The sequence below is a fragment of the Alexandromys fortis genome, unplaced genomic scaffold (genome assembly GCF_014885135.2).
Source record: "Alexandromys fortis isolate MF-2015 unplaced genomic scaffold, M_Fortis_MF-2015_v1.1 scaffold_500, whole genome shotgun sequence".
Taxonomy (NCBI): Eukaryota; Metazoa; Chordata; class Mammalia; order Rodentia; family Cricetidae; genus Alexandromys; species Alexandromys fortis.
In genome coordinates this window covers 39422-57738 of record NW_026068375.1, presented here as the reverse complement: position 1 = coordinate 57738, position 18317 = coordinate 39422, and the positions used below count along the sequence as shown (strand labels likewise).

General features: G+C 46.6%; 1 protein-coding gene and 1 pseudogene across 1 annotated transcript; both read right to left on the bottom strand.

The window, feature by feature from the left end:
- Window positions 1–857: 857 nt before the first annotated feature.
- On the bottom strand, window positions 858–4600 carry LOC126495500 (protein BTG1-like). The gene is made up of 3 exons (XM_050133084.1): window positions 3911–4600; window positions 2337–2480; window positions 858–1562 (listed from the first exon to the last, which is right to left on the bottom strand). The coding sequence occupies exon 3, from the start codon at window positions 1555–1557 to the stop codon at window positions 1012–1014; it is 546 nt and encodes a 181-aa protein (XP_049989041.1). The 5' UTR covers window positions 1558–1562; window positions 2337–2480; window positions 3911–4600; the 3' UTR covers window positions 858–1011.
- On the bottom strand, window positions 2363–18000 carry LOC126495501 (SH2B adapter protein 1-like; annotated as a pseudogene).
- Window positions 18001–18317: the final 317 nt, after the last annotated feature.

Here is an 18317-nt window from a genome sequence, read left to right as displayed (position 1 = left end):
GCAGGCAGCCAGTATGATACCAGGTAGGCCTGTCAAGTACATTATTCTGGGCTGGCATCATGGCACAGCACATTGTTAAAGATTTACCTTAGGATGTAAAAGCTAATTACGTGGAAAATCATTTCTCATCCAAAATACAGAAACCTTTCCATGTTGCCACAGGCAATCGACATGAACTGTCCAAAAGTATACAAGTTCCAAATTGACCAAATAAATGGTGGCTGAGCAAAGTTCATCTTTTACCGCACTAAGGGAAAGGGACATTACAAACTAGACCTCCGGTTTCTAAAACTGGGACATTTACTCAGTCTTAGAAACCCGCAAAAGGCAGTGTCTCTTAAAGAGTCCTTTAAAAGTCTGCTACCGAGGAACATTCTGCTCACTTGCTACTTTTAAAGCCAAAAATCCAAACAAAACCAGGCCCTTTCCTTCCCCATCATATGACCTAGCTTTTCTTCATGTACATTTTTTCAAGAGCTAGGGGGAAGCCCTGGATGTAAAGTTTCCTCTAATTTCATGCTCACATGATTGAGCTTTCTTACTAAATGGCCAAAAGAAAAAGTTATTGCTAACATTCAAGTGTAGTAGTGCAAAACCCCTCGAAAGATCGATTGTGAAAGATGGTTTGTTGAGATATAGATTTAGGGGATGGATAGAGAGACGTGTCTGTTCTAACAGAGGGCCCACCCAGGTTTGGTTCCCAGCACCCTCAGGGAATCCACCTCCACATTCCAACTCCTTACAGCACACAGACATACATTCAGTAAATTAGTCAAACACATAAATATAAGATTAAAATAAACATTTTTTCTTAAAGGCACTGATGTGACAATATAGTTATAAAGTCTGGGGAAAACTTGGACCAACATTTGACTTTACTGCCTTGCTAATAAAGTGATTTTATCCTTGACTCACAGGCTAGAAACCCATTAAATGATACTGTGCAAACTACAATAAGTCACTTAAAAATATTACCTCTCTGTACTCTATCTTGTGGTAGGTCTTTAGAGCTTAAATTCCAAAATCCATCCCTAAACAAAAATCCCATCTGTAGACTGTACTAACTATACCGTGACCCCATACAGTCATCATATTGTAGGTTTGAAATGGGATTGGTCTTTGCCAGAGAATTTCCTGCCTGTAACCCATTTTGGTGTATAGCATTCGCTGTTCAGTGGTGTTCTGAAAGCCATCTCCTTCCGGCAAGGATTTATACAGCACACAGATAGAGCCATCCTCTCCAATGCGGTAGGACACTTCATAGGGGTCAACCCAGAGTGTGAGTTCACATGGGAGAAACCTGAACAACTCTTGGCTGCTCAGTCCAATCCGCTGGGCTGCCTGACAGATGAGAGGATCCATCTTATGGTTGATGCGAATGCACCTGTAGCCGGATCCTTTGCAGGGCTCCTCTGGGAACCAGTGGTGTTTGTAGTGTTGCTCCAGCAGCTCCTGCAGGCTCTGGCTGAAGGTCCGCAGCTGTTGCTCGCTCCTGAGGCCCTTGATGCTGAGGAAGTTGGAGATGAATTCCACAGCGGCACAGATTTCTCCGATCATGCTGGCTGCAGGGGTACAGAAGGGATGCCGGGAGTGGCAGAGAGCTCAGCAGTGTGGCGCTGAAGGGAGAGTGGCCACCCCACACTTCTGGCAAGACCTGGTGGTCTAGAGAAAGCTATGCCACGAGGCAATTACTAACTGTGGGGGCTTTTTACAAAACATTTCTTTCAGAGGAAAGAAGGCACAGTGCAGGGAAGAGACGAGAGGAGAGAGACAGCCTGGCTACATCACTTTGACCTCTGTAGCCACCTCTATCACCAGTTTGAAAGCCTTCAAGCATCCCAAGAGTTGTATTTCCAATTCTGAGAGGCAAAATTACGTACATTCTTAAACGGGCTTAGCACAGGGCTTAACACATGGAGTTCATATCTTGTCCTGTGAGTGTATGGAAGTAAAAGGCACTCGCTAGATGGGGCTGATGGGAAATCTGCCTGGCCAGAACTGGGAAGGGCATATGGGGATGGTGCGGGAGTGGGTCGCCTTGATTACTAATACAGGGCTGCTTCTCCACAGGCTACTTGATCCTGACCAGTACTGGGTGGTTTGTGTCGTTGGGGAGAGCTTAGTCTTGATCACATACCAGGGTAAGCTAATGAACAAAGTTTGGTCCGACTTCTCACTGGGACTGTGTGGTTAGCACAAAAGGATGTAGCTCAAGATAGTAGGCCTCGGACTGTGTTAATGTTGCAGATAGGCAGGGTTATGGGTGAGTCAGCAGGCCAAGTCAGCCACCCCAGCTATGGTGTGCAATGTGCAAGGGCAGGGTCCTTATCACTTACCCGTTAGGGCTGCGGAGTTGTTCCCCTCACCCAGCTGGGCCTTGGTCACTCAAGATGCTGGTTTGGGGCAGGCTGTGTGATGGAAGCTGGAGCTGCGAGGATTCGTACGCCAGCAGCAGGATTGGATCTCCAGGTCTCACCAGGCTGGAATGGTACAGAGTCTTATTGGCCCGAGCTAGAAAACAGTGTCTTAGGCAGTCAGGGTCTTAGGGTAATGCCCAGACTGTTTGACTCTATCTAGGAATGGACACATGACAATGGTGAATTTAGACGGGATTCTGTATCCCTCACCAGACTGGGCTAAGTCCAATTTAGGCTTCAGATGTGAGAATGATGTGGTATTACAATGTCTTGATAATTCAACAGTCTGACTTAGTGTCCTGGCTGATTGACCCCAGATGTGTTGGGGACTGTGGCGTTGGTCCAATAAGAGCTGGGTCTTAGTTACTCAGTATACAGTGTTGCCCTGGGATCTCCTTGAATCTAACTAGCTGTGGGAGTGTGACTAAGGCATTGAAGGGGTTTTCTTGATGACTGACCAGACTCTGCTGTTGGTCAAGCTGTAAGAACCAAAGCCAGGCCTGTGAGAATGACAAAGACAGGATACTGGGCTCTTGTTCGTCTGTGCTCATAGACAAGTTGCGCAGCTAGGCCTGGGTGTGTGAGGACTGGGTGGTACAAAAGGCCCAGAATCCCTGAGGGAGATCGACTGCTGCCCATGCTGTTTGTTGTTGGCTCGTTAGGCCCATGAAATGGTCTGGTATTGGTCATATTGGTGAACCCGGGGCACACCAGTGGTTAGGTGACTTGGTCCAATACAGATTTGTGACTATGAGGATGACAAAGGATGACAGAGTTCAGGGACACAGAAGTTGGCTTGGGTGCGGGCTATGTGGCTTGTGATAGCCCTGGTAGTGTGGGACTGTTGTCCAATAGCAGGGTTCTGTGTCACTCACCAGTCTTGTCTGGTACAAAGTATGCCTGGGATTCTAAGATCACTTTCTAGTCTAGGGTGAGGCAGGAGGACAACATTTTGGGTCACTAACCAGGTTTGGCAGGCCCGTATGCTCCTTTCCCTGAATTAGGCCAAGGAGTGTGAGGATGGGGCATTAGGGCAGGGTCTTTCTCCCTGACAAGGACAGGCACCCAGGCTGCTGCAGCCATTCTAGGCCTGGGGATGTGGTGATGTTCTTTGAAGAACAGAGGTCTATGTTCTTGGAAGTACAGGGGTCTGGATCCTTCCGCAGGCTGGGCTAGAGTGAAGCCATTGCTACTTAAGCTAACACAGAGTATTAGTGCACACCAAGAGGTCATGATCTCAAGTCCTACTGGACCAGTATGACAGACAATCTGAGTGAGTCCTGCTAGGTCAGGTTTGGGAGGATGGCATTAGCCAGTGAGGTTTGTAGGAACTCACCAGGCTTTGTGACCACTGCTAGGCCTGGTAGTGTGAATATGAAGGGCAGGTGCAGAAGCTTGATCTTTCTACAGTTTGTGCTGGTCCTTGAGATGCTTAGACCCTGCTGACCTTGGACTCTGGGGTTGACATTGAGGACAGTGGCTGGGATACTCACCAGGAGGAGCTGGTCAGTGATCTGCTTGACCTGTGGGTCTGAGGAAGCTGTTCGAAGAAGAACCTTGGTCACTCACTGGGCTGGTATCTTGGTCAGGTTGTATTAACCAAGGTAGCCTGTGATCATGAGGAGGGTACATGAGAGAAGGTCTTGATCACTAGGACACTCATGTCTCCTCTGGTGGCAACACTGCATGTCCCAAACAGCTCATGGAATCATTAGAGTATGGGGTATCCAAGGTCTTGGCCACTTACCAAAGTAAGCTGGGGAGGAGGCAACTTGATCCTAGGTTGAACCTGAACTGTGGGGATGGCTCAGTAGGACGAAGTCTAGGTACCTCACGGGCTGAGATTTTGTAGACTTTTTTTTTTTTTTTAAAGCCAAGATAGTCTTGGAAATGTAGCAATGGTGGGAAAGATTAGGGTCAGGGTCATACACCTGGCTGGGCTGGGCTGAAATCTGCCTGTACTTGTGACACCACTGCCTAGTCTGAACAGGTGCAACAGGGCATGGGTCTATGATTTGGGAATAGGCAAAGGAGTATCAATACAGCCGTGACACGTAAGGGTCTTGGGTGAACAGCGAGCGGCATGAGTGGGACTATGTCTGGGAATGTGAGGACTGTGCTGGAGGCCAGGCTGGCTATTCAACCCCACAAGAGGGACCTGGGGCTTTGGTGGATGCTCTAGAATTGCAAGGGTCTGGGTCATGCACTAGGACAGGCTGGCCAGTGAGCAGCTTCAGCAAAAATAGGCCTTGGAGTATAAAGATGATATAAGGCGGAGGTCTTGATCCCATACCTGGCTGGCTTAGGGTACAGGTTGTGAAATACACGCTAGATTCAGGAATACTAGTAGGAAATATTCTGATTGGTCCCAGCTTATTCAGGAACTGTGAGGTGGCTCAGGCAGGTAAGATTCATATGAACTCATCAGGCTGAACTGGTGTGCAGGTTATGTGATGCTAGCTATGCGACACCAGTTAGGCATGGTAGTGTGGAGAACGGTGTGAGGACAAGGTCTTGATCTACTCACCTGCTAGCCAGACTTCACGGCCCCTGCTGTGGCTAGGAGTATGGCGATGGCCAGGAGATCAGCAAGGTTCATGGTATTCAATAAGGCTGGGATTGTAACTACAGTATGACCCGAACTATGTCCACAAGTGTGAGGACTGAATGGGAAAGCAGGTGGGGTCTTGATCACTTACCAATCTGGCCAGGTATCCAGACTCCTTGGCACCAGCTGGGCCAAAGATTGTGGATGGCAGGGAAGGAGTTCACAGGTGAGTGCCACTCCGCTTTCGTTGATCTGCTTGACCTGAGCTAGGCCTGGGAGTCTGAGGAAAGTACTAGAGCAGATTCTTATGTCAATAACCAGGTGGGGATGTTGCTCCAGCTCTCTGAGTGTTTGTTATAGGCAGGTGAGGATGTTGGATATTCAGTAAAGTGGCCCTGTACACTGTCTTCCTGGAATCATGTGTTCACTCCCTAGTCTGAACTGTTACATGAGGGCAGGGATCTGGGTCACTAATTAGGCCTGATTGGTCAATGAACTGCTTGAGCCAAACTTGGCCTGGGGTTGTCAGGATGGTTCAGCAAGATGAGGTCTTGATCCTACCCTAGGCTGGGTTGGCATGCAGACTGTTCAAACCAAGCCAAGCTAGGCCAAGGAGTTCTAGAAGGACACCCCAGGATACGATCTTGAGCTCTCACAAGGCTGAGATGATGTGCAGTCTGATAGATCCCAGTGGGCCAGGGAGTAAGAGAATTGCTCTGGCTGGCAATGTCCTGTGAATTCCCCATTGTGGAACACCAGCTATGCCTGGCAGTGTAACACAATCTGTAACATTAGCTAGGCCTGGCAGTGTGAGAATGGGTCCTTAGTTACTCACCAGTCTGGGCTGGTGCCCTCCTGCTTTACGTGCGTGTCGTTATGATGAGAATGGGTGGGGTTCTGTGTAACTCTCCAGGCTGGACTGGTACATGACCATTTCCTGCTGTGACATCACTGTTAGTCAGATGTGGTGGGGGAGGGGTGGGAGGGGAGAGTTCTGTATCACCCGACTCAGGAATGTGATGATGTTGAGGATTGCCTAGGCTCTTTCCCCTAAGTTTCACATGAGACTATGAGGAATATTCTGGAATAGCCTTGGGTCACTGTCAGTTTTCCATTAAGGGTTAAAATAAATTTTCCCTGTGTTTGATCTTTCTCTAAGAAAGGCTTTTTTTTTTCATGGAAAGAACTGAGGAATACATCTTTCATGATAGTTTTACATGGGAAGTTTTACTTTACTGACCCAGCCTAGCATACAGATATATGCTGTAGTGCTTAGGATGTAAAAACGGATTGAATGAGTGTGGTAGATTAAGTACATGGTTTTTAATGCTCTCAAGGCACGTTATTATTGTTATTGTTTTGTTTTTTGAGGTAAGGCTTCTTTCTGCCTATACTGGGACTCACTCTGTAGACCAGCTGGCCTCGAACTCAGAGATCTGCTCAAGGCATATTAGTAACTTTCTTTCAAGCCCAATCAAGAAGGGTGTTTTCAGAAATGGGTATTGCAATGGTTCATAGGCGGGCCAGCTGAGGACGCATGGAACCCTGCGCTCAAGAACCAGGTTTCTTTATAAAAGCTCTCCATTCTGCCTGAGTGTGACTTTTACCTCTTAATTGGTGAGTTTCCCCATCTGTTCATCTTAACCATTTCTCCAAACATGAGGAATTATCATTTAGCTTCCGGAAATATTCTAGTGTTTCTAGAAACAGGGGGATATCCCCCAACCACGGTCTTTATGGCTACAGTTGAGCCCTTCTCTGACATTCATCTCTGGTTGCTTCCCTTAGCTAAAATGGTGTTTTGATGACCTGGGACCAGTCCTCCTGCGACTGGGAGCCCAGGGTCCCTCAGATTTTTCTTTTTTTCTTTTTTTCCTTTCTTCCCCACTGTAAAAGGCTGCTCAGAGAGGCCTCTGAGCCAGCCAGGCTTTAGCACTCCACCTGTAGGCAGAGGATGGTCTGCTACAGGCCCTGCAGTGTTCGCCACCTATTCACACCCTGCCTATAGAGGAGAGATGTTTTTGTATAGGCCTTGTGGCGTTGCTGTTTTCATAGTTTCAACTATGGGTAGCAAGCCATCCATTCTGTCAATCCAGCCTCCCCCTGGGATGGACGTCTTTTAGGGGCCCTTAAACCTCAGGCCTTAATGCCCTACTTCGTCAGCTCTGCCCTCATGCTGCTGGCGTCCTTATGGCTCCATGTTTATGGGAGCTTTCTAATTACGGTCAGTGTACAGGCAAATGGAAGGAGTTTCCTCAAACTGTCCTTGCCACTGCTTCTGCTGCCATCAAGATTGATCGGATTCACAAGGCGGCTATTTTAAATTCTAGCCTTTTGCTACTGCTTGTGGTATGATGGCTCAGCGACAGGGCGGATCACACTTCTAGGTCTCTGTTATTATTAAACTTAAAATCCCTGCAGCTCAAAAATCATGGCTTTTTCATACAACATGAGACTGCTGCCATTTTGACTGTGGTCAGGTGACCTTACCATTATTTTAACTGCATGGGTTAAGGTCAGGGGAAGGTCGGGGCAGTTATGCCACTCCTTGCCTGGCTGACTGGAAGAGGCTGCCTCTGCTAAGGACAGGGAAAGGTCAAGCCTCTAGACTAGAGGGAGAAACTTCCCTGCTCAGGGATTGGTTGGTTTTGTGTTTCAGTTAGTCAGGGTAGAGATGGATCTGATTTTGGGGTCAAAGTCTGTTTCTTTCTCTGGTTCTTTATTAAATGAGCTGCACAAACACAGTACCTTAATCAAGAGCATATATATATATATATATACATACACACACATATATATGTATATATATATAACAAAATTGACCTAAAATTTGTATCAATAGACCAAGATTCATATCAATGCAAATTACTATAGCATATCTCTCTTTAAATGTAAATAAACATTTATTGAACAATCATTTAGGGAATTTGGGCATAGTTCTCTCCAAGCTGCTTCCTGCTTTTTGTTGGGGCAAGTAATTTTTGGGGGTGTTCACAGAGACCTTTCAGGGGTTGTTGGTCCTGTCTGATATGCCCTTGTCTGGTTGTGTTACCTATCAGTAAAATGACAGGGCTTTGTTCTGTATTTACTTTAGCATAATGAAAGCCATGTACATAGAGTACCAGTACAATGGGGATAGAATTAGAAGTGACATGTGGTTTACATGTGATTGAAACCAGGAAATCCCTCTTCTGTTTCCCCATGGTTGTCTATGGTTGCTAGCTTACAGTAAGGCTTTAACAGTCTTGTTGGGGTCATGAGAGTACTTGTAAGGGAAAGCACAGATGCAAATCCCTCAGGCCACAATTAACACAGACAGTGGTTTATATAAAACCATGAATTTTGATAAAAAATATTTTTTATGATCTTTTTCTCTAGGTGTGAAGGGGGGAAATTGAATGAGCAATTAAAACAAATTAATTATAAGCTACTTTGGCAAGTTGCTCCCGAACAGCCAATCTCACACACACCTATTTTGCTTCTTTATTTGATTTTAAGACTGGGAAACTTAGTGTCTCATTGTGATGCATGGGGTTGGGTTACTCACCATGCTGGTTGAACCTCTGCTTTATTGGAAGTGCGCCTGTAAGTCTGAGGAAGCTGCTGGAGTGGGAGCCTTGATGTCTCACTATGGTTAACCACTAATCAGACTGTATGACCCAAGCTGAGCCTGTGGTTTTTTGAAGAGGGTAAAGCTAGGTGGGGATATTTGACAATCACCAGGCTGGCCTGGTACTCAGGCTTATGATCCCAGCTATGTCTGTGAGTCTACAGAAGGTGAAGGCAGAGGTGGATCTTGGGGACTCATTAGGATGTGCTGATGGGGAAACTGCTCACCACTGCTATGTCAGAAAGTTTCAGGATTATTAGAGAGAAGAGAGTATTGATCACTGATTGGGCTGGGCTAGTGCCCAGGATGCTTGACCACAAGTTCTGGGATTATTAGAATAGCTGAAGAGAGCCTGTTCTTGATGGTTATCAGGCAGTTGGATCCCAGTATTTCTGGGACTGTAGGTGTGTCAATGGAGAGCAAAGATCTGGGTCACTCACAAGACAGGCATATTCAGGATTTCTAATCAGACATAGTGCAGGAAGTATACTAACAGTGGGAAGCCAGAGTGATTCTGGGTAGTTCATCAATGTGCCTGAAACTGTGGGATCACTACTTAGAGTCTGGGTCAATAAGCAGGCTTGGCTAGTTGGCAAGCTGCTTGATCCAAGCTATGCTTAGAATATGAGAATTTGCATCAGAGAGGGTATTGGGTTGGTTGGTATACATGCTCCTTCATCCAAGGACTGGGACTGTGTAGATGTCTTTAGAGGGCAAGAGTCCAGGTAACTCACCAGGATGGCATGGAGTACAGATTTCACATACCAAGCTGGGCCTGGGGGGTCTTATTACAACAGTGACAGAGGAAGATAGGCTGGCACCCAGGGTGGGAGTATTAACATAACAATAGCAGGATAGGATATTGAGCTCTCACCAGCCTGGGATGGGGAGCTTCAGACTGACCCAGCTAAGTCAGGGAGGATGAGGATGGCCAGGGCTGACAGGTTCTTGGGAACTCACCATGCTGGGCTGGTGTGCAGCCCGCTTCAGCAACGCTAGGCTGAGACTCTGAGGATAATCACGGAGAGCAAAGATCCAGGTCATTCACCAGTGTGAGGAGGAATACAGGCAGTGCAACCCAAGCTGGACCTGGGGTGTTGGAATCTCTAGTCCTCACCAGGCCGGGATGGAGCACAGTCCGCCTGAGCCCAGCTAGGGCAGGGGCGGGTGGGGATCTCGGGAACTCAGCACACTGAGCAGGTGGGTGTTCTCTTGGGCATCAGCTGGTCCTGGCAGTGTGAGACTGCTGTGGGAGGGCAGGACCTTGATCACTCACCATTTGGGGTGGGCACCCAGGCTCCTCCATCTCAGCTGTGTGGGATTGCAGGGACGATGCAGGAGAGCAGGGGTCTGAATCCATCACCAGGCCCGGCTGTTTAGTGATCTTGCTTATCCTAGTGTAGACCCAGGAATCTGAGGAAGGTACAGGAGGGAGAGTCTGTCAGTCAGCTTTCTGGGTTGTTGTTCAGACTGTCTGACCCAACCTAATCCTGTGATCATTAAGATGGTGAGGGAGGCCTAGGCTAATTGACCCTAGACAGACCATGAAGCATGATAATGGATAGAACTGTTGAGTTTGTGGGGTCCTATCAGACTTTGTGACAACTGATAGGTCTTTCCTAGGATGGGATTGGAGGACAGGCTCTTAATCACTTACCAGACCATGTATGTGCTCAGGATGTTTGATCCCAGCTTGGCCCAAGACTGTGGGGTTTGCATGAAACCTGATATCTGGGTCACTCACCTGCCTGTGCTGGTCAGCAATGCAATAAGAAATAAAATATAATTTCCCTGTTGTAGTTGTTACAGGCTTGTTGCTGCTGCCTGTTGTATGAACCTTATTTCCCAGGGGGCAGGAGGTGAGAAGACACTGCAGCAATGACACAGACTCTGTGATATTACAATACAGAACCTCTTTATTGTAAAAAAGGTCAGGTTTTTTTAAAAATAGGATTTGGAAAATTAAGCTGCTGCATGTAGATTTCTGGTTGGTCCTTTTGAAACTGTCAGTTGCTGCTGGCATGTTGTGATTGGCTAGGAATGCGTTCATTAGTTACCTTGCTATTGGTCCTCTGACAGGTTGTCTTGGCCAATTTTGCTCATTCATCTGAGTTTTTATATACTTTCTTCTACTTGTGCTATTGCCCTGCCTCATCTCACCCTTTTTATTTTATCTTTATTGGACAACCTAGTGGCGTTATGGATTTGTATAACTCCACCTCATGGACTGTCCCCAACATTTTGGGCTGTGCCTGTCTTAGGCTTGCCTGCTGTATTTGACTAATAGTCCTTGAAAGGGATCCCTGAAAGGTCCCAAGAAGTCAAAAGCAAGGGGAGACTTTAAGTAGAATTAAGGCTTTAAATGGCATACTGTATTTATGTTAGCCAAGCATGTTCCACCTCCCTGGGAGGTTTTGGTCTAGCATGCTCCATAGCCATTAACACCTGGAGTATTGCCTTGTTCACCTGCTGTTGTCAGCAGCTTAGCTGTATGAGACACTTAAGCAGAAATATTACAGCCACCACCACCCCTTCCACAAGGCACCATGCAACAAGTTTAGGTTCTGATTGGGTCATTTCCAGTACCTTAAGGACTACCAATATCTCCCCTAGTTGTACTGATCCAGGATTTGGTTGGGTATAGGCCCTTTCCTTATGATTATCTCCCATTATTATTAACCCCAAATTAGTTTTATTGGCATGTATAAAGGCTATAACAGTCTGGGCAATGGAATTTTGATGGTGTGGCATAAATTTTATCTTTAATTTGAAAATGGGGAGGGCAGCAAGCCATCTGTCCTGAGGGAAATGATTATCTAGCGTGCCCATACTGGACCTAGTAATCGCTTTAAAATAGACTTTCTCTCTAAGTGGTTTGCTGTTTTTTCCTGGCTTTGCTTACAACAATGTCTCTGCAGTCTATATCTATAACTGTAACTCCTAGGTCAGGGAGTACAGCAAGTACCACAATTGGCTGCTGACTGGCCTGAAGGGCAGCAAATGGCTTATTTTCATAGACTGTCCTGGGGAGCTGGCTGAGCTCACAGAGCATGAGCAACAGAAACTCCCTGCTGCTACTTTGGCTCTGAAAGAGGACCTAAAGGTATTCCACAATGCTCTCAAACTAGCCACAATGACACCAAAGTCTCTATTAAAGTTGGTTCTACTGCTGTTCAAGTAACCTCAACAGAGAGAACAAAAGTATTGGGGCAATAGGTCTTTTTAAATAACATTCACTATGCTTCTGAAATCAAAGACATCTGTCTAGTAAATGAGAACCAGTTCACCTAAACCATTGCAAACCAAGGCACAGCACTTACCTTCATGCATCAGGAGTGTGAAGCCATTGTCCAGTCTATCATTCATATCAGGACCTGCTGGGCGCTTCTACAGTCTTGTGCCCAATGATAGCCCTCTTGGCATTTAGGGCATTATGTCTTTGGATGAGCCCTAGGGCAATCCCTATGTAAATGGTCAGACTGTCCACATCTCCAGCAAGTATGGTCTGGTGGGGCATAATTGTCATCCTTGTCAAGTTTGGTGTTAACCAAGGCATTGATGGAAGCTGTAAGGGCTGAAATTGGCCCATTCTGTGTGTCAAAATCTCAGGCAGCCTAGACTCACTTAGGAATATTTTCATTTTTAACAGGTATGATGACATTACAGATGACAGTGTTGAGCCCCTCCTAAGTTAGCTGTTTAGTGAGGATATCCTTGGTAGGGCAAGATGGGATGCAGTTTTCAACAGCATTGGTGACACAGGTCAAAAATTCAGGAAATGGTTCTGCAGCCTGTTGGACAAGATTACAGAAGTACTTTTTTTTTTTTAAAAAAGATTTATTTATTATGCATACAATGTTCTGTTAACATATATACACTGGAAGAGGCACCAGATCTCATTACAGATGGCTGTGAGCCACTTTACACTGTCCTCTGTAGAAGGAACAGCAGGCTATGTCCCGCCACCTGGCTAGCCTTACACCCGAAATATTTACACAAAAACTGTATTCTTTTAAACACTGCTTCGCCTCTTAGCTCTAGCCTCTTAATGGCTAACTCTCACACCTTGATTAATCCATTTCTAATAATCTTTGTAGCACCACGAGGGGATGGCTTACCAGGAAGGATCTTAACCTGAGTCCATCTTGGAGAGGAGAGCTATAGCATCTGTCTCACTGCCTTCTTTCTCCTAGCATTCTGTTCTGTCTTCCCTGCCTATCTAATTTTCTGTCCTATCAAAAGGCCAAGGCAGTTTCTTTATTAACCAATGAAAGTAACACATAGACAGATGACTCTCCTCCATCAGTTCTCGGGTGTACAAAGTTTGAGGGCCTTGAAGACTAGGTCAGACACTTATTGGAAATAGACATGTAAGCCAATCATGGATTGTGAGACAGGGTCAGTGTATTGTCCACTGCCAGTAAGCATGTCAAAGGTGACATTAAGTACAAATTTCAAAAAGGGCTTGGGTCTCTGCTGCATCAGACCCATTGGAGGAAAACTGAGGGGTCAAGAACAGCCTTTAACATGGAGTACCAATTGTCATGGGTTTGAAGCTGCATGGGCCATTGTCTGAGTACTTGCTTAAAGTAACAAGAATCAGGGTAGTATCTGTCACCCTCGCATGCCCCTACATGGCTCCCAGCCTGTTCCTGGCCCTGCTGCCACTGGGAGAGCTCATAGATGACAAGGACAACATCACTGGGGCCTCCAGACTCCACAGGGATGGGATGCACTCAAAAGCACTCAAGCATATTGAAAATGGACTAGAACCACAGATATTGGATCTGGCACTGACCCTCCTCATTCATTCATATTGTGACAAACACAGGTGCTTGGCCTTGCCCTGGGCGTTGAAAGTAAGGACATATGCATCAAGTCTTGTCTCACTGTGACATATTAGGAAGACACCAAGGGAGCCAGTGCCTCCTTCCAGCACCACCTGGGCAGCCTTGAGTCGAGAGAGCATGCCATGGAACCAAGGGTATCCTGAGAGGGGCTGATCCCCCTCAGCACCTTCTGATTCCCCCTGGAACAGGAATGACCCTGTAGCTACTTCTGGAGTATCCAGGGTAGGGGAGGGGATAAACTGTCCCTGCTGGGGTCTCCTCCTCAATGGGAATGTGAGGGGGCAATTTCAGAGGAAGCAGTTCCATTGAGTCACAGTGGGAAGCAGCAATGGAGGCAGAACTGGGGGGGGGGGAGGATGCTGATGACTGGTTGGAAAGGCCCCTATAAGCTCCCTGCTACAAGTGATTGTTACTCTTGCTGGGTCCCAGCAGCAGATCTTAGCTGGGCAGACTCTCTGAATGATTCAGCCAGGCTGTCTGTGTTATCCTTTGTGAGGGAGGAGGTCCCAGGGGCCACAGGAAGGGTCATAGAATGGGGTTGATAACAAGGCAGAGTCCTGAGCTTAGGCACTCCTGAATGTCAGATACTCAGGCCTTTACATGAAGTTTATCAGTTAGTTGTCTCCAGGATATACTCTGAATGGCCTTCTACCTTAATCACAAGCATATTCTCCCTGTTAGGCATCTCTATGGCAGTGGCTGTGCAGACATCAGTGACAGTGGAACAGGGAATGCTGAGTCATGGCTGGGATGCCTTGGGTGGTATAAAGAACTCCAAGCAACTTCTTCCTTCTTCATTTCCTTCACTTCTGAGCATTAGGTGACATTTCTGTCACTGAGGCTGCCCTCTTCCCCCTGAGGTCAGCCCAGCTGCCTTTTCTCCATGACCCACTCTTGCTGGGTCAGGGGCAGCTTCTTCAGCCCCCATAAAACTGAGCAGCTCGTCTCTCTGTACTATTTCTGCTCCATCTTTCAAGGCTCCCCCTCAACGACTCAGTCCATCTCTCCCAGAGGATGTGCCATCACTAGTCAATACCCTACCAACTGTCCCAGCATGACCAAGGAGTGGGAGCTGCTGTTTTCACCTAGGACTAGAGGGCCTGATGTGGTCTCCAAGGCCTAACTGGGGAGGAAGAGTCAGTGACTCCTTGCAACTGCAGGGTGCTTGGTACAGAACCTCTGACTGAGTGACCCACTGAATGGAGGGAAAAGCATTTCTTGAGCTTTGACTTTGAGGACATTGTAGAGGAGGAAGAGACTGATGAAGGAGGGGGCTCAGCTAAGCCCTCAGAAGATAGAGATGGGCCCAACACAGCCAGGGACCCTCCTACCCTGCAGCTGTCAAGGGACAAGTCATGTGGTGGCGTAATCGCCACACCAGTGCTCAATGGGGCCAAGACAGGTAGGGAGAGTCAGCCCGAGGCCCAGGCCACCTCAGCTTTGAACTGTAGGAATAGCTCAGCTAAATGGCCAGAAAAGGCAGCTTCTGCTCCAGGCTCTGCATATTGTGTGTGGGAGCCCAGGTAGAGGCGAAAACAGTAGGCAAGATCCAGGGCAGCAGCCCTCACATGGAACTCACAGATCTCTTACCAACTTGGGGGAGGGGGTGGTGGCAACGCTGGTGGAGAAGGAAAACCCCATCCTCTAGGGACAGGACACCAATCATGATGGACCCCAGGAGGAGCCTGTGAAGAGAGGCAGCAAAGAAAAAAATGACCAGAAGACACAGGGTGAGCAGGAACAACTGCATCTCAGCCAAACTAGTGGAAGTAGCAGCCATCTACTTCCAATCCCAGAATGTTCCAATCCCAGAAGGGAAAGGGGATTCAACCACAGTCGAACATCCAAAGCCTTTCCATGAATTAAGAGACCTAACTGCCTGGAGGAAACTCTTTGACTTGGGGAGCTGCCTGCGAGTAATGAAGAGAGCTCCAGAGTTGCAGTTCTCATGAGTTGTCACCCATGTTAAGGTGGGCTTTTGGAGATATAACTATCTTTAGTCACCAATGCTCATTTAACTCCTCTCTGACACTCTTGTAAGCAACTCCAATAAACTTATTGGTTCACAAAAAAAAAAAAAAAAAAAAAAAAAAAGAGACCGGTCACCGCCCTGATGGCTCTTAACTGGTGATCACATAACCGGATGTTACGGGAGAGAAGTGGATAGAAAAGGTCCAAAAGTCCACACTCTGAAGAGCAGTCGGGACTCCCCATTAAAGCAAGAGAACCTTCAGATAATCCCAGAGAATGGCCCTGGGCAAAAGTCATCAGTTGCTCTCAGTCCTCGAGGGAGGGAGTCGCATGAAGACAAGGACAAGGACAGATGGGAAAAGGAAAGTAGTGTTTGCAGACCTGACAGAGAGTGCTGCTTGTGGTGAGGGACTTCTGTGTTTTGTTAAGACCTGACAGAGAGTGCTGCTTGTGGTGAGGGACTTCTGTGATTTGTTAAGACCTGACAGAGAGTGCTGCTTGTGGTGAGGGACTTCTGTGATTTGTTAAGACCTGACAGAGAGTGCTGCTTGTGGTGAGGGACTTCTGTGATTTGTTAAGCCACAGCCATACACTCACACAGTGTCTCCAGGCAAAAGGACCAGTTGGAGGGTACTTTATTGGTTCTACCTCCTGGGTGATCAGCACTTCTGTGGAGGTACCAGGATCAACCGTGTCACGATGGAGAGTTCCTAACCAGGAAGACAAACAGGGGAAAGCAAGGAAATGGAAAGCAAAAGAAGGGGTCAACTCACCGAAAACAGCCAAAGGGGGTAAACTCAAGACCCTGGCTGGTGGAGAATCACTCTGGGAAGAGCAGTGAGGGCAGCAAACAAGAAAGAAAATGCCCAAAAAGAGTATTAGGAGAACCCAAAAGGCAAGCAAAAGGAAAAGGTCCATCTACGCCGGGTGCCAGTTGTTGCTGCCGGTTGTGTGACCCCAAGTTCCTGTGGGGCACGGGGGTAAGGAGACATGGAGACAACAACATAGACTCTGGAGAATTCCAATGCAGAAGCTCTCTATTGTAAAAGGATCAGGACTTTTTATGGGGCTAGGGAAATTAAGCAGCCACAGTAAAGTTTTTGGTTGGTCCTTTTGAAACTGGCAGTTGCTGCTGGCATATCGTGATTGGCTGGGAGTGTGTGCCATTAGTTATGGTGCTTTTGGTCCTCTGACAGGTTGTCCCGGCTAATTGTGCTTATTCATTGTGAGTTTGCACGTGCTCTCTTGTGCTTGTGTTATTGCTCTGCCTCAAGAGTCCACTTGAAATATCCTGCCTAGTGGTAGTCACACCAAAAATGTTTACGCCCCATGAAGTCCACACCTTCTTCATATCAAGCACTTTGACACTTTGAGAACATTAGCTCACTTGTTGAATAAAAGCCTTTAATAAAAAGCATTCTATACACCAGTTCAAGAATCCACATGATAGATAACTGTATATTACATAATCTTCAGAGTTGCCACTTGGGGACATAGCTAAATGGTACACAATAATAACTTCAGTACAAGTGAGGACCTGAGTTCTGACATTAGCATTGCAAAAGAAAGATGGATATAATACCACACTAACAGTGTTTCTAGTGTTCTGGATGAAACAACAGTGTTAATCATTTCTCAAATACTGAACGCAATCCTTTTGACCTCTGGAAAGAGCTTCCTATAGCTTCAAGACACATACTTTGGACATAGAGTACAGTGATTCAGAAATTCGGGGAGGTCAGAATTCTGCCTAAGTATACTCCCATGCAACTCTGCTCTCTTAGAGAGACGAACACCAATATCCAGAGAACTAAAGGGCTTGTCCCCCACCCAACTGCTGACTCTCCCAATCTTAATATGCAAAACATTTATGGTGATTTAGTGCAATGAAGGAGGACTTCAAATGATTTTTTTGAAGACTTGTGGAAGAAAATAAACACAGGAGCCTATCTGACTGTGAATGCTTTTGGCTAGACCAGAGACGCTATATGCCTAGAAAATCGGATAATGCTTAGGAAACACAAACATTGCAGAAACACAGGACTATTGGGGAGAGTACATGCAGAGCTCAGAAGGGCATGCCTGCTCAAACCCTCTAATCAACATTTAGAAATAATCTTTTAATATTCAGTTTACTAGTCAGAGGCCTCATGAACACCAAAGACATTGATAACTCATAATATCCTCCCAGATCCCTGACCCCTGACCCCATGAAGTTTTATCAAACTCCTTCTAAGGAATCCTGTCAGGAGAAAGGGTAGACACTCCTCTCCTGAGGGTGGAGAACCTCATATGGCCAATCCTAAGCACTTATGTTGGGTCCTTCCCGCAGGATGTCTATTTATTCCCTGCTGACCTTTGCTAGCAAGTACATCTTACACCTCCTGGCCTAACCACAAGGTCCTTGTTCCACTTAGTTTTTTTTTTTTTTTCTGATTTGGCCCTGAGAACATGAACTTCTGAACCCTGGGTTTTTTCACAGTGCTGCAAGCCCGAATATATAGACCACATTCTCCCTTCAACAAACGGCATTCTGTTAGCACAAATGATCCTCAGCTCCTCGCTCACAACTCGGTACTGCAGCAGCGCTGGTGCTACACACATGTACACAAGAATAACACTAAATGGGTGCACTAGATCTTATTTATGTGAGAATAATTAAATAAGAAGAGGGATTGGAGAAGCATACACAGGAGGAGTGGGAGGAAGATAGGAAGGGATAGAAATGATGTAAATACAGTACTCGTGTATGAAAATCTCACTAAAGAAAATTTCAAGTCAAACACAGTACTTCAGGCTTTGAGATGCCAGCTCACTCCTACTGGGAGATGTGAGACAGAGGCAGGAGAATCTGCAGAAACTCACAGATCAGCTAGCTTTGCTTATATAGCAATGAACCAACAGACCTGGTCTCAAGATGG